Source organism: Notechis scutatus, chromosome 3 (genome assembly GCF_049901735.1).
Source record: "Notechis scutatus isolate UNSWTSFEM ecotype Mainland chromosome 3, rNotScu1.2, whole genome shotgun sequence".
NCBI lineage: Eukaryota > Metazoa > Chordata > Lepidosauria > Squamata > Elapidae > Notechis > Notechis scutatus.
In genome coordinates, this window is record NC_142011.1 from 69299159 (window position 1) to 69313441 (window position 14283).

The 14283-nt window shown below is 37.1% G+C and overlaps 1 protein-coding gene across 2 annotated transcripts in view; it reads right to left on the bottom strand.

Annotated features, from left to right (window-relative positions):
• The window catches only part of ITGB3BP (integrin subunit beta 3 binding protein), a 37797-nt gene that overhangs the window by 3950 nt on the left and 19564 nt on the right, over positions 1–14283 (bottom strand). For both annotated transcript variants that reach the window (XM_087960405.1, XM_087960406.1), the window contains 3 exons: positions 13811–13904; positions 11843–11902; positions 2005–2058 (listed from right to left, as the gene is read on the bottom strand). In XM_087960405.1, the coding sequence (XP_087816531.1) occupies positions 2006–2058; positions 11843–11902; positions 13811–13904 (207 nt within the window). In that variant the 3' untranslated portion in view covers position 2005. The remainder of the gene's footprint in view (positions 1–2004; positions 2059–11842; positions 11903–13810; positions 13905–14283) is intronic.

Sequence of the window (14283 nt, forward strand, 5' to 3'; positions counted from 1 at the left end):
AATGTGGAATTCATTCCAGAAACAATTACTTATTTGTAATGCCTCCAGAACTGGGTTGCAAAAATCTGGATGACTAATAGAGTCCAGCAAAGAAGTAGATTTTTCCCTCTTTTGATTGCCTCCTAGTGGCTGACCAGATTTCTGCAACCCTAATCTGGTAACCCTATTAGTGCAAATGTGAGGTCCTTGATGTTCTCTGAGCTTGGTTGTTTTCTTGCAGACATTTCATTACCTAACTAAATAGCATCATCAGTGATGACTTATCAGCATCCTCAGCATCCGCTGGATAATGAAACAGCTCCAAGAAAACAACCAAGCTCAGAGAACACCAAGGACCCCACAGAATTGTACCTGCTACTACTGGTTTACATTGAATACAATAAGAGGGGGAGAATGTTGAAAAGAAAGTACATGGCCAAAAAGAATAAGACTACTGCAGGGGTGCTGTGAAATCACTTCGGTCTTTTAAAAAAATCTTTTCTGCATTAAAAGTACACATGGATAAACAAGTTACATTGTTCATAAGCATACATTCCTGCTTTTGCAGACAAGTAATGTAAAACGTCTGTGTGTTCATACATGCATTACTGTGCTTTGCAGTGTTACTAATTCTGTCTTGGTTTGTTTGTTGAGCTTTGGTAAATATCCCTATTCTGAGTAGTATCTGGCATCTTAAGCTGGGCTTCAGGATATTTTTAAGATTGCCAAACCTCTCTTGGCTTATTGGGTGTTTAGGATGCACTTTGTGCATGCTCTTATGCTGGCCTGCTGAGCTTTCGGACTGTGTTTCAAAACGCCAAGGATGAAGAAACTCTATTGCTTTCTCACTGGCAACAAAAAAAAACCCACCCTGCTTTTGTTTTGTGCTGCACTAAGTTTTGTTGTTCAACTTCTGCTGATTCAGCTCCAAGTATATATGCTTCTTTCATCCCCTGAGCAGTTCAGAGTGCATTTTTCTTTCTAGTTGAACAACCTAAGACAGTGCTATTTGTTGTTTTTCTTACAGCTGTACTCTTCAATAAAGGTATATTTATTAATATAAGAGTTATAAGCATCAGAGCTGCAGTACAAACTGCAGTCCACTTGCTCTGGTGCTTTAACAGTAACAAACAAGGGAGCAATATTTATTTCATAGAATGAGAATGTGAGCAGGCCACTATGCAACTCAGAACCATCCACTTTTCACTGATACTGAAGCACAGGGTTGCCACCTTAAATTCCAATATAAATCAGCCTGGGTTGATACAATACCGATTCTGCACTTATATGTAAATTTTGTTTAAAACCATGGTCTTGAAAATACTATATACTGAAATGAGTACAACCTTATCCTGTAAGGAATAAATAACATTCAATTTGATGAAGATTACTTCATGAAAATTTGTTCTAACTAGCACTGGTCTAGCACAGCATGATTTTAAAAAATTACAAAAGGAAACTGAAATATGTTCTGAAATATGACCATCTATCTGATGAGGGCTGAACGAAATGCATTTCTAAAAACAAATATCAAACGGTCCATCTTGAGTACCCATGTAAAAGTAAAACTCTTGAATATGGCACAAAAATTATTGAAATCCTTATCAACTTTACTTTGATGACCATCCAATCTTTTTTTAAAAAAAATCCTAACAAATATTTATATACACATTAAAATACACACAAAATGGGATTCCCTCTGAATAATGCAAGTATGGAATTAAAACCTATGAATATACAATTGGATTAAAGAATGCTTTTTATTATATCATATCTGAAACAGCACAATTTTTTTTTGCAAAACATTTTGCCATTTGAGAATCACCAATTTGCAGAGAAAATAATTATCACATTTGAGTTGTTTTTCCATTGACTAATTCAATGAGATGAACACTTTTGAAATAGTTTTTTTTATAAATTATGTTACACTAAAAATTTAATACTGACAGAGATTGATAATCCCCGCAAAAGATCCCATTACATGATTTTCTATATTGTATGTTTAAAGCATTAATGTCTTCTCACCTTAGCCAATGAGAGATTTCAGGAATGCAAAGCTATTGGCAGGTTGGAGATTCTCTGCAAAACAAGACAATTTACACTTAACATGATGTTTTAACACACTCAAGTTGCAGTTCTTCCCACTTATAAATGAGCCATTTATAGAGTACAACTTCCTATTAAATTCAAATACATGTGGCTGAAGATTTTTCAGCTGAACAGCAGTGGCCAGAATGGATATTTATTTACTTTTTAAGGATTACTAGTGTCTTATAACTATGAAGGTAGATAAACAAAAAACAAAATCTAGTACACTGTCAAAGTTATTCCCATTCCATTTCCATTGCATTAGTCATTTTGTCCTGTTTTTTTAATAGTCACAATTACAGAGAAAGGGACCTATGTTGTTAAAACTTTTTTCGCACTTTCCTTCCCCCCTTTTCTCTCTTTCACAAGAAAGAGTAAGATAATTTTCTAGAAGTAACATGGGACATTCAACTTCAAGTGGTATTGGGTGAAGTCAATCAGAATCTGGTCCATATCACAAGAGACCACGAGCTCTCTAAAAGTTTATTCTGGATTTTTGCTTTGATTTTTGCAAATGCATGCAAAGTTAGAGCATTTAAAGCCATGTGCAACTCCAAAGTGGATAGGGAAAGTAGAGACAAGGAAAAAATGGTCACTTGACTGCTGATATAAAACCTCTTTCTTAAATGTGCCAGAATAATTTTTCTCCATAACCCTCAAGCACAGTTAAAATCTTTAGACTATTCATTATGGTTCTTTTTATAGTATTTTTATTTAATAAAACCTATTAAGACTACCATACAAATCTCTTTACTTATGCTTTTATCTTTTAACTGATCAATTTTTATATTGCTGACATCTCCTCTTCACCATTTGCTCATTTAAAAATTCATAGTACATGAACTATGTCTCTGGAGAAAATGTCTATAAAATTTGTTACAGCTGGCAAATGTGTATGAGTCAGTGATAGCACATGACTAAATGCTTCGCAGAAAATAAAACTTGTTTCTGTAGTAAGCAGAACTGTTTAAATGTTATTTATTTTTATGTTTCAAAGAAAATATATTGTGAAGTGCTGCATTGATTTAATACATAACATTGTCTGTGTACACGCTGTACAAGGAAAATTTATGAAACCTTTGCACAACTCCTTTAATTGAATTTTCCAAATCTCTCACCACACACAAATAATCAATATCTTCTGCAGAGAAAACCAGTCAGAATTATTACCGTCTTTCTTTTCAATGTTGTTGTCATCAGCACATAGAGAGCACCTGGATATTTGTAATGTCTGGATAGCAAGTTATTTACACCTCTTTAAAAGTAATTGCTATTAATCCCCTCAGTTGTGCCTTCCCACACCCTGTTTTATTTTAAATAACCATTACATGTCTGAAAGAAAAGAAACAGGTATTCTTTTTGAGCATTTGTAGTCATGTAGGAACACAGTACTGATAACATTTTATAATTTAAGTTTTCATTTCACTTGATATTCATATTCCTATATTATTGTAAGGCTCACTGAAAAAAAAACTATAAGAAATAAAAGCCTACAACAATTGGATCCGAGTTCATGAGGCAATTCTGAAAGGTTTGCCTATAAGGAATGCAATTTGGTAAGCTGGCATTTGTATATTTGATTTTGAATATAATTTAAGATATTCAGGTATATATTTTCTGTAAATGAGTATCACAGCCAACCTAATAAGTAACATTTAACCTAGAAAGTATAGAACATTAAACTACACTTGAAGCATTCAGTTTGCTTTCAAAATATCTAACATTACTGCAAACTATGATGTTACATACCTCTAATGTTGTATTTTAAAATTGACATCTTAACTACTGCTACGCCAAAGATTAAGATGACCAAATTTTATACAGTGAATAAAGCATTATATCCTACAATATTCAGAGGCCAAAAGAATAATGGAGGACTAATCATTTTTCTTCCCACTAAGAAGCATTTCTCTGCTAGACAGATTAAAATCTCACCTAAAGCAAAAGATGCCACACAAAATCAATACAGCCCAAACTTAGTTTCTTACAAAATAATTTCAAGAGTGGTTCAGTCTTCAAAGGCAAGTGAGACAACAATATTGTTTTCGCTTTTCTGAGGCGAAATCCTATTGAACTCTGAAGAGTTTATCTTTGAATAGGCATGCATGGGGTTGCAATGCAAAGTTTCAATCTTACATCATACTATTGGAATTTATTACTGAGAAATAAATCACAATATCAGCCATATTGAACATATTGGGGATTACTTTTGAATATACATTTATAGGATTGACTCTAGGAATGTATTAAAAGTGTAAAAAAAATTAAGAAAAACATTGTAACAAAGATAACAAATCCTATCTTATACATAACCAGGTTCAATTTGAAGTGTGAAAAAACCTTTGACAGAAAGAAGTGCAGAAAGATCATTAAATAATAACATTCTTAAAGCCCTCTTATATTGACTAAATTTATAAAATGCATTACTAAGCTACAAAGTGATTTACATTGATCCAGTTTTCCATGATCCAGATGTGTGGGACTACAACACCCATTATCTCCAGCCAATGGTACTTTGAATCCCTTACAGAGGAATTTCAGAATATACCTTTTTAATGGAGAAAATAATAGTGTATAAGGCAACTCCTATGACCAGCAGGTCTGCAGTCTACACTTTCCAGATGATGTAGGACTTGGCCTACTTTGGTTAGATTGGGAAGTCAAGCCGAGTTAGGCTGGATGAGTATTTGGGTGGGGAAAACATGACCAATCAACGTAGGTAGCTCTGAACAAGCTGGACTAATCGTCTCTTAGTATGTGACATTTTTTAGCTTCCCACATGAAAATGTCCTAATGTCTAGAGCAGTGCTTTTCACTATTAGCAACTTTAACACCGGCTGGAGAATACTGAGAGTTGAAGTCCACCTACCTTGAAGTTGCAAAGGTTGAGAAATAATGGTCCAGAATACTTGGTATACAGTACATTGCAATTTATCTTGCTCTGAATATCAGGCCTAGACACAATTTGCCTTCTACCTGTCCAAGGACTTCCATTCTACCTTTTTGGGATCAGCCAGCTGCAACCGAGGCACTATACAATTGTGGCAAATGGCAAACTGACTGGGAGGCAAGCAAAGTCTGATAGCTTCACATTGCTTGATCTCTTCATGGCAAAAAGCTAGATTAGATGTATTTATCTAAATCAGGCTAAATGCAATATAATAATATTGCAAAACTCAGAGGGCAGCTTTTTTTAAAGAAAAAAAAAAAAGACAAAAAAAAAAAAAAGACTGTAAAACTCCACTGCTTTGTCACGGACATGGCAAACCCATTTGTAACAGATCCTTTTGTTTTCTAATCAATTGGAATTTGCCCAGTGGATAAAGCACCACTTTTTCTATTTGGCACAAGATACAGTACAAGCCTCTCCACAAGTGATCAAGTACTGTCCGGGACTCAGCGGGATAAAGGTTTTTGTGCTTGGATTTGCTCCTCCATATGCTGAAAGAAAAATTTCCTTTGGAAATATGCAGCACCCATCCTACACAGAGTCACGGCAAAGCAGCAACACAACTCGATTTCATCTCCTGGCAGCTGCTCTCAAGTTTGCTTACATTGTCTTCAAAAAACATTTTGTTTACTGTAAATGCTAGTCATGGGCAAACAATGGTGCTATTTTTTATGCTGCTAACATAAAATGATATACTAAGATCTACATAATGCTGTCCATTGATGAAGGAATGCTCTGAATCAAGTTGTTTTAAGTAGAGGTTGTTTATGTAAAGTAAATAAATTTAATGCCTCACCATGTGATAATAATGTGACATTCCATCAGTACCAAGCCAAACAACAGTCACAAGTTTTATATCCTGAGCGTAACTAATTAAAAATCATTATAGAAAACCACATCCAAAAGTAAAAAAAAAGCAAAATAAAACACTATGTTCCTTCTTCAGTTGCCCTTCCCTCCTTGCAGTTATTTTTGACACACCCATTCTTATCAAGACAGCAAAAAGGATACCATTGCAGCAATTAAAATCAATGTTGTTAAAATCTAAAAATATCTTTTGTGTTTCACAGCCAATTTCGTACACCATGCTAAATTTTATGTGCTTTTGGGGTGGGGAGTGGGGCTAGTGGAAGGAGTGTCAAATATGCCTCTAGCATTCAAAATTGAAGAAATCATCTCATTTCAACATCTCATTAATAGCTGTTCTTGAACACAAAACACTCAATGCTTTGTTTTGTTTTTGTGTTAATTGACTACTATATTGAAAGGAGGTTCTGAAGAGACTATGGTATTGATAAACAACCCTGGAATTTACTATCACGAGATGTTATGCAGGATACCAGCCTAGCTGGCTTAACAAAAAGTTTGGACCAATTCATGGAAGTCATGCAGATCAATGGCTATGGGCCTAGATGAAACATGTCACGAAGGCCATGGAAGATTAGTGGAAGATTTATTTGTACAATTGGTTGGCCACTGTGAGAACAGACTGCTGGGCTAGATGGGATCTGTTTAAGTTTTTAGTTCTTTTCATTAGCTAATGGCCAGTTTTTAAAATAACCTCTGATTTCAAGACCAGAAGATTTTCATCATGTTAACATTCTTGACCTCAAGTAGAAACTTTGATCTGTTTTTATCTACACAGGAATTGGGGACTGTATCCAGTTCGAGACATTCAGTTTGCCATAGATGATATAATGGATTTACTTTCCTCATAGCTATTAATAAATGATTCCCCATCCCCCCACCCCCACCCCCCGTGAACAAGAGAGAGGGAAAAGTGGACTTAGCACTATCCTAAAAGCTTGTATGGTTTCTCTTTCCATCACTCCTGAGTTTATTTCATGCTGCCTATACACAACAATCTGGTCTACTGATGGTCAAGGCAAGTAGGTAGTAGATAAGCGTCCACGGAATTCATGGGGAGCTGGATTTAGGTTTCTTGTGGGAGAATAGCGAAACTCAAACTCATGACATGTTTGACCCCGCCCTCCGGCTCAGACTGATCATCTTCTACACATGAGCAACCTTTGGTGTCCTGAAGGCTCCAGCAGTTTCCAGGTCACACCTTAGAAACTGCCTTTGCCCATCACAGAAGATGAGCACTCTTACACAAAAGCCAGCAATTCGATTTTAGCAATTAGTCTTGTCTGCTATGAATAGATGGGAGCCCTCATGGCTTCCCATTGCTCCCAGCAAAGCAATAGTGACAGAGAGGAAGCAAAAATCGGGGAGGGGGGCACAAAAAGTACCAAAGGTAGAGAAAGAGAATCCAAGCCATTGTTGGCTTCCACAAATGGGGCTCCAGGTTTGTGCAACTAACTGATTAGTGCAGTATGAAGAGATCCCAGAATTCCCCAGCCATCCATGGATTAGTGGCTTCCTAGATCCACAGAGAGTTATGAGATCTTTAGCAAGCAACACATATCAACCAGAGGCTGTGTTTAATCTTTGTGCCACACTCATTCCTGCTTTATGTAGCTGGACTCTCTAATAAACCACACTCCATTTTAAACTAAGGCACAAACTGCTACTGTGGTGTTCTTATCGTTAAAATATTTTTTAAACAGTAACACCGTTTACTAAATACAGTGTTTTGATTAAAAATTGAAAAATCTATCCTAAAAATTTCTATATACAGACACAAAGCACGTATAAAAAAATGTAGTAAAATAGGTGGGGAAAAACAAGGCAAGAATGTTATCCGTTCAGTTAACAATAAAGAATGAGAAAACCCTACTCAACACATCTGACACCCAGCAAGCTAAGTCTTCATTGCTGAAATGTCCTTTATTCTGTTTCTTTTAAAAACTAAATCATAACCGCAAGGGAAAACTAATCTATTTGATCAAGATGTGTGTCTGCCTGTCTGGCACCAAGAACACACTGCTGAGCTACGGAGATTTCCGATATCAATAGAAATGCGAAATGACTTCAAGCTCAGGAAAAAGGAAGTATTGCCTTGAGTTTTAAGACACAAGACTGGGAACTAGCTGTCTCCCCCAGTTCACTCTTTGCCTCTGAGGACAGACAAGCTACTTATCTTCCTAACCTTTAACCAAACTTTGTGAAAGAAAACACACATGCTGTTTTTCCTATCCTCGCATCAGTCGGAGGTTTTGCTCCTGATAATTCATAGCCATTACTCACATGTTTTTAAGTAGTGAGTACAGGGCCAAGAATAAAATTAGGCTCATAGCTTATGTGGGTGCATTTCCAAATATTCTGGACACAATGCTATATGGACAGCTATACTGTGTATGATGGAAATTTTCTTTCTAAATGATTGACTAACCACAGATTGGGATCAAGTCTTCTTGTAAACACGATCAGTATAGCAAAAAAAACCAAACATGCACATATGCCACTGCAAACATGATCCCATTAGATATGAGGCAGTGGTAAGGGGCCTTTGCTCTGTCTTTTTAAAGCAAGCTTCAGAGGGCCCTGTTTGAAGCGAATCGTGCAGTCCCCTTGCAGTTGAGGATTCAGTATGGAACTGAGATGACATTGGTCACACTGTTTGACCACTAGAGGGATAGTATTGCGCTCTTATTTCTCTTGATCTCTCATCAGCCTTCAATACTATCTTCCATGATATCCTTTTGGGCCAGCTCCAGAGGTTAGGAGTGACAAGGCAAAATATATTGTAGATCTCCTCCACATTTGAGGACCAATCAGTGTTGATAGGGAAGAAGAGGTCTGCCTTTCAGCTTCTCTTATGTGGAGGAGAGAGAGAGGGGGAGAGACAGAGAAGGTGGGGGAAGAGAGACGGTGAATGTTCAGAAAATCTTCCTAAGAGCAAAAGCAGCTTGTAAGATAATGGAACAAATAACCTTAAGAAGTGGAAGTGGAAGGCTCTCTGGTGCTGGATATGCTCAGCATATAGTCATCTGACAGGCTGAGTGCTTTAATTTTGATTCCTGCATTAACAAGGAATTGGATTTGGTCTAAACAGTCTTTCAAATTCTATGAATCTGTGTAGCACGTGATATATTTATGCTTTCAAGGTGGATTTCCTTTTTCCTTCATCAGTCAAACATAGACAACTTTAAGAAGAATCTCTGTGAAAAACCGATGATCAGAAATACTCCTTAAGACCGTGGAAAAAGATCATTTATCTTACTAGCTCATAACCTCCTGATTTTAAGCCACTGAAGTGCATAATGTGAAACAGAACTATAAGGTGCTTATTTTTAAATAAGATATACTTAAACCTTCAGGTGGGTCAGCTAAGCAGTGATGTCAGTTAAGCATCTCATCTTTTTAAGTCCCTTGGTGAGATTGGACTTTGTAAAATAGAGTTCATTTGTCTCTGCAATGTGGCAAGGCTGTATTCATAAATGTTGAGTGCTCTCAAGTCCCCCAGTAATAGACATTAGAGAAATATTATCATTATTAAAGCCTTGGGTGGCACCAAGGCTGTACTGTACACTGAAAGATTTAAAGTTAAGAAATGGTGATGTGGGTAAGACACATACAGGTGTGTGTGTGTGTGTGTGTGTGTGTGTGTGTGTGTGTAAATCCAGGCATTAACAGACTATAATCCCCTGAAATATGCTGCTTTCATGGTGTTAAGAATACCAAAAACATTGTATTTTCTGGTTCCAACTTCTTGTAAGCCCCCCAAAGAACACTGCAAAAATAAAAGTGAATTAAAGATGCCTGAGGAGAAAAATGGCAGTACTAAGTGAGGCTTAATCTGTATTAAAGGCCAAGGATTTCAGGAGAATAGAGAGAATGGAATTTGTGCACAGTGTTCCTCACCACAAATGCTCTATCACTCTTCTGCAGAAAAACTGCACCATTGCCTTAGCATAAAGGGTCGCAACTGAAGGTGCTCTAGGATCACATGCAGCCTCTAGAACAGGAGTGTCCAACCTTGGCAACTTTAAGACTTGTGGACTTCAACTCCCAGAATTCCCCAGCCAGCATGCAACTGCCAGCAATTCTGATAGTTAAAATCTACAGGTCTTAAAGTTGCTAAGGCTGGACACCACTGCTCTCGAGTCTTTATGACCTTGATCACTGAATCACATTTTCTTGCATTTTGTCATACTGTCTACTCTTTCAAAATGGGAAACAAATATATTTGCGTGAGTCTCAAAATAAAGATCACACTTTAAAAAGAAAAAAGAAAAAGAAAGAAAGCCACTCCCCAAAGGTGTACATTTGGTTCTTTTCTGTGGATTCAATATTGCAAAGAAAAAGATTTTGGTAGGAAAATAATTTCATAAGAAACACTTCTGAGTAAGCTGCATGTTTGCGTAAGGGTCTCTGGAAAGCCCCAAACGATTTCAAAATAATGGGGGGGGGGAACACTATCAAAATCTGTGCAAAATGTTCCCAACTTTCTCCTCCCTCTCCAAACCTCTCTCCCACACTTCCATTGTTTTATAAGGGCCCAGTCTTCTATAAAAATATTTTGGACAATGTACGGGCTCCACAGGGAAGAATATAATTGTATTTCACTGGATATTATTTAGCAACTCTGAACCGCCTTGGTATCTTTTAAAAAAAAACTTGCTGCAAAATTCATTTTAGAAAATAATGGCATTTGGCAATCAAAGAAATAAATAAAAAGTCAAGAGCCACTGTAACTGTCAAATTATTGCAGATCTAATGCAGACTCGGTAAATAATAAATATCAATTATATCAATGCTCATCCTATAAGACTAAATTTTCCAAAGATATAACAGAATATAACAGGATTTCATGGAAGCTGGATTTCATATCATTTTATTATGTGAAGGCAAAGCCAAAATACAAATCAAAATTATCCCTGATTTCTTCATCCTCTAAAGAAGGTGTGTCCAACCCATGGCCCATGAGCCTCATGCGGCCCCCGACGGTTTGTAATGAGCCCCACAAAATCATAAAAAATATTAAAAAATAAAGGAAGTTTATTATTTATATACATTAACTGTATTTTGTGTGTGGCCCAAGAACATTTCTCTTCACTCTGTGGCACAGGCCAGCCAAAAGATTGGACAACCATGTTCTAAAGTGTTCCCACTCAAGGCTTCCAATGAATTTGCAGATATATATGTATGAATGAATAAATAAATAAATATTCCACCAATTGGTTCAGTCTGTGATAGCAGTTGCTTCCCCACCAGCCAATCATCCCTGTTACAAAGATAAATCCAACTTCCTTCATGTGGTCTCTTCAACTATATTGGACTTCAACTCCACCACTCCATATCGCAACAAGCTTCCCCAATTGGCGCTCTCTCCATCAACACCCACCAAGTATATTGGTGGGTGTTGATGGAGAGAGCGCCAATTGGGGAAGCTTGTTATTAGAGTGAAAAAATGGGAATGAAGTTTTTCCAGTTCACCAGCAATATGTTTCTTTTACCTCGCTAGCCAGAGGGGGAAAGTATGTAAATAAGCATATTCAATGTTCCATTTACAGTTTTTAAAATGAAACTGCAGTCCAATGTAAGTAGCTTCTTGGTCTTTGATAAACTACAAAATAACTAATACCAAACATGGCTCCTTAAACCATATCACTTTGGTTAGACAAGAGTGTCCAACCTTGGCAATATTAAGACCTGTAAACATGGCAGGCTGGGGAACTCTGGTAGTTGAACTCCACAGTTCTTAAAGTTGCCAAGGTTGGACACCTCGAGTTAGACCCTTATATGTGACAATGTGTCTTTATATTATCTGCTTAAGAACTTGGGAAAGAGAAGAACGTTACATTATACTGCTTGGGAGCGGGATGGCGCATTGCGAAACAGAGTGTCACGAAATGGAGTTCCCTAGTAAGTTAGCCATCAAAGCAAATGTTGTACAATATTAAGGAATAAAAACCTCACCTTGAGTAGAAAATCTAACAGCACCCGGTTTTCGCAGGTTTCTCTTTCTGACTTGCTCAACTGGAGAAGAAACAATATTTGGATATAATGAGAACTCTACTTGTGTGATTCTAATATATAAAATGGTGGTTAAAGAACACCCAATGAAATCATTATATTAAAAACTGCTAAATTGGATGCAGATTTCTACTCACAGATTGAATGTTTTCTAAGAAAGCATCAGGAACAGGGGTGGGATTCTACCGGTTCGGACCGGTTCTATAGAACCGGTTGTTATGATTCTGCTTAGTTCGGAGAACCAGCAAATCATGCCCCTGGCTGGCCCCACCCTGCCCCTCTCTGCCTGTGCCTCCCCTCCCCACCCAGTCAGTTCTCATCGCACATGCGCAACATCGCGTGGAAGCCCAACATTGCTGACTGTGTTCTTCCCTGCCCAGTCACTCCTTAAGGTATTTCTTTTTTTCCCCTCCCGACAATCAGCTGTTCCCATGATCAGCTGTGCCAAGATTCCTCTTGCTGTCTTACTGCTTCACCCAGGAGGCTTCCCTGAGGCCCAGGAAGGCAAAATGGAGGGGGCACACAGCACCCCACTCAACCCTGCTCCATTTTTGTCTTCCTGGGCCCCCAGGAAGTTTCCTGGGAGCAAAAACGCTCCCCTAGGAGGCTTCCCTGAGGCCCAGAAGGCCCCAAAATAGAGCATGGAAGGTGCTATGCACCCCCGCTCCATTTTTTTCCTTCCTGAGCCCCAGGGAAGCCTTCTGGGAGCAAAAATGCCCCCCAGGAGGTTTCCCTGAGGCCCAGAAGGTGCCAAAATGGGGGTGGGGGTGTGCTACCCAAAAAAAGCCATGCCCACCCAGTCACATGGTCAAGGCCACCTAGCCGCGCTCACCTAGCCTCGCCCACAGAACTGGTTGTTAAAAAATTTGAATCCCACCCCTGATCAGGAATGATAAAAGATGGTTCCAGGTAGACAGGAAATCAAGCCATTTTATTTACATGACCAGCTGCAGACATAAAAATCAAATTTTAAATACTAATCAAGGTTTCAGAGATTTTGTTTAATAGACCTTAATAATCCAGTCTGTGTGTTTTGAAAAGTTATTTTCACTATTGCAATTTTTATTCGAATTATATTTTATGACAGTTTCTACGCTTTTTAAATGTTCTCGTCTTAGTTAAGGAAATGAGAAGGGAAATCACCCTTCCCTTAGACCTTATAACACTTCTATATTACCCAAAAAAGAAAAGCAGCAAATAGAATCTTAGTAAATTTCCATATAAATGGCAGTAATATAACTTAATTTAACATATGGAAATACCCACACACACAATTAATCTTACATATAGTATATATTACTACACACATGAGTAATAAGGATATTAGGATACACTAAAAAGTTTCTAAACAAAATTCTAATATTACAAGAACCGATAAAGGACAAGTATTAGAAGAAAATATGCAACTAATAGCCATAATATTAATATTGTCTAAATTAAAACCCAGAAAGTCTTATGTATGAATGGGTTAGTAAGTTGAAAAGTACAGATAGGATGCCAAACTTGATCGTTTCATCTGTGAAGGTTGCTTTCATCAGGTTACTTTTTAACTTCCTCAACAAAACACTTTAATTTATGGGTATAATCCTATTTGCATAAGAGTTCACTAAATTTTTATACTGTATTTAACTAGATAAACACAGAATTGAGCTGTGTTCCCTTAAATTATACATACATACATACATACATACATACATACATACATACACATATATATATATATATATCTTGCCACTTATCTTTGTAATTGTTTTGTTCCATGTAAAGTGTCTTAAGAGCCTTCAAAAGTTATAAAAAATAAACCAATGAAGGGAAGATAGTACATAATACAATTATAGCTCCAAACCCTGCTACAAAATGTAAACTTTAAATTCTGTCAAAAGAACTGGAATGAGATAAAATCCTTCTTACTCAGTTTCCTGGATTTTTTCACTTCCATTTTTAAGTTACCAGACTTGTTTGAAGTGCCCAGAATATTTTCCAGCTCTCTGGTGCCCTCTAAAGCCTGAAAAACAGATTTATTTATTTATTTTAAAAAGTCAGTATCAGTGCTAAGGTTTTTAACCTAAAAACAACATTCCTTAAGCCTTCCATTTTTTTCCACAATTCATAATGGCTACACAAACATACCATGTTACTAGCATGTAATATTAGAAATATGCCCAATAGGATCAGCCTCATGAAGTTGAAAGTTAATTTCCTGGCTATATTTGATAGGTTGGAGAACCGAGAAAACCAGGAATTCCATTTTGGATATGAATTGAAGATTGCCTGTTGTGGTATTCTTTGGATTATTTCACTATCTCTCCTAGAGCTAATCAGATAAAATGAAGAGTTTCCCATAACACTGTCTTAATATCATGCACCAACATTTCCCAATGAAA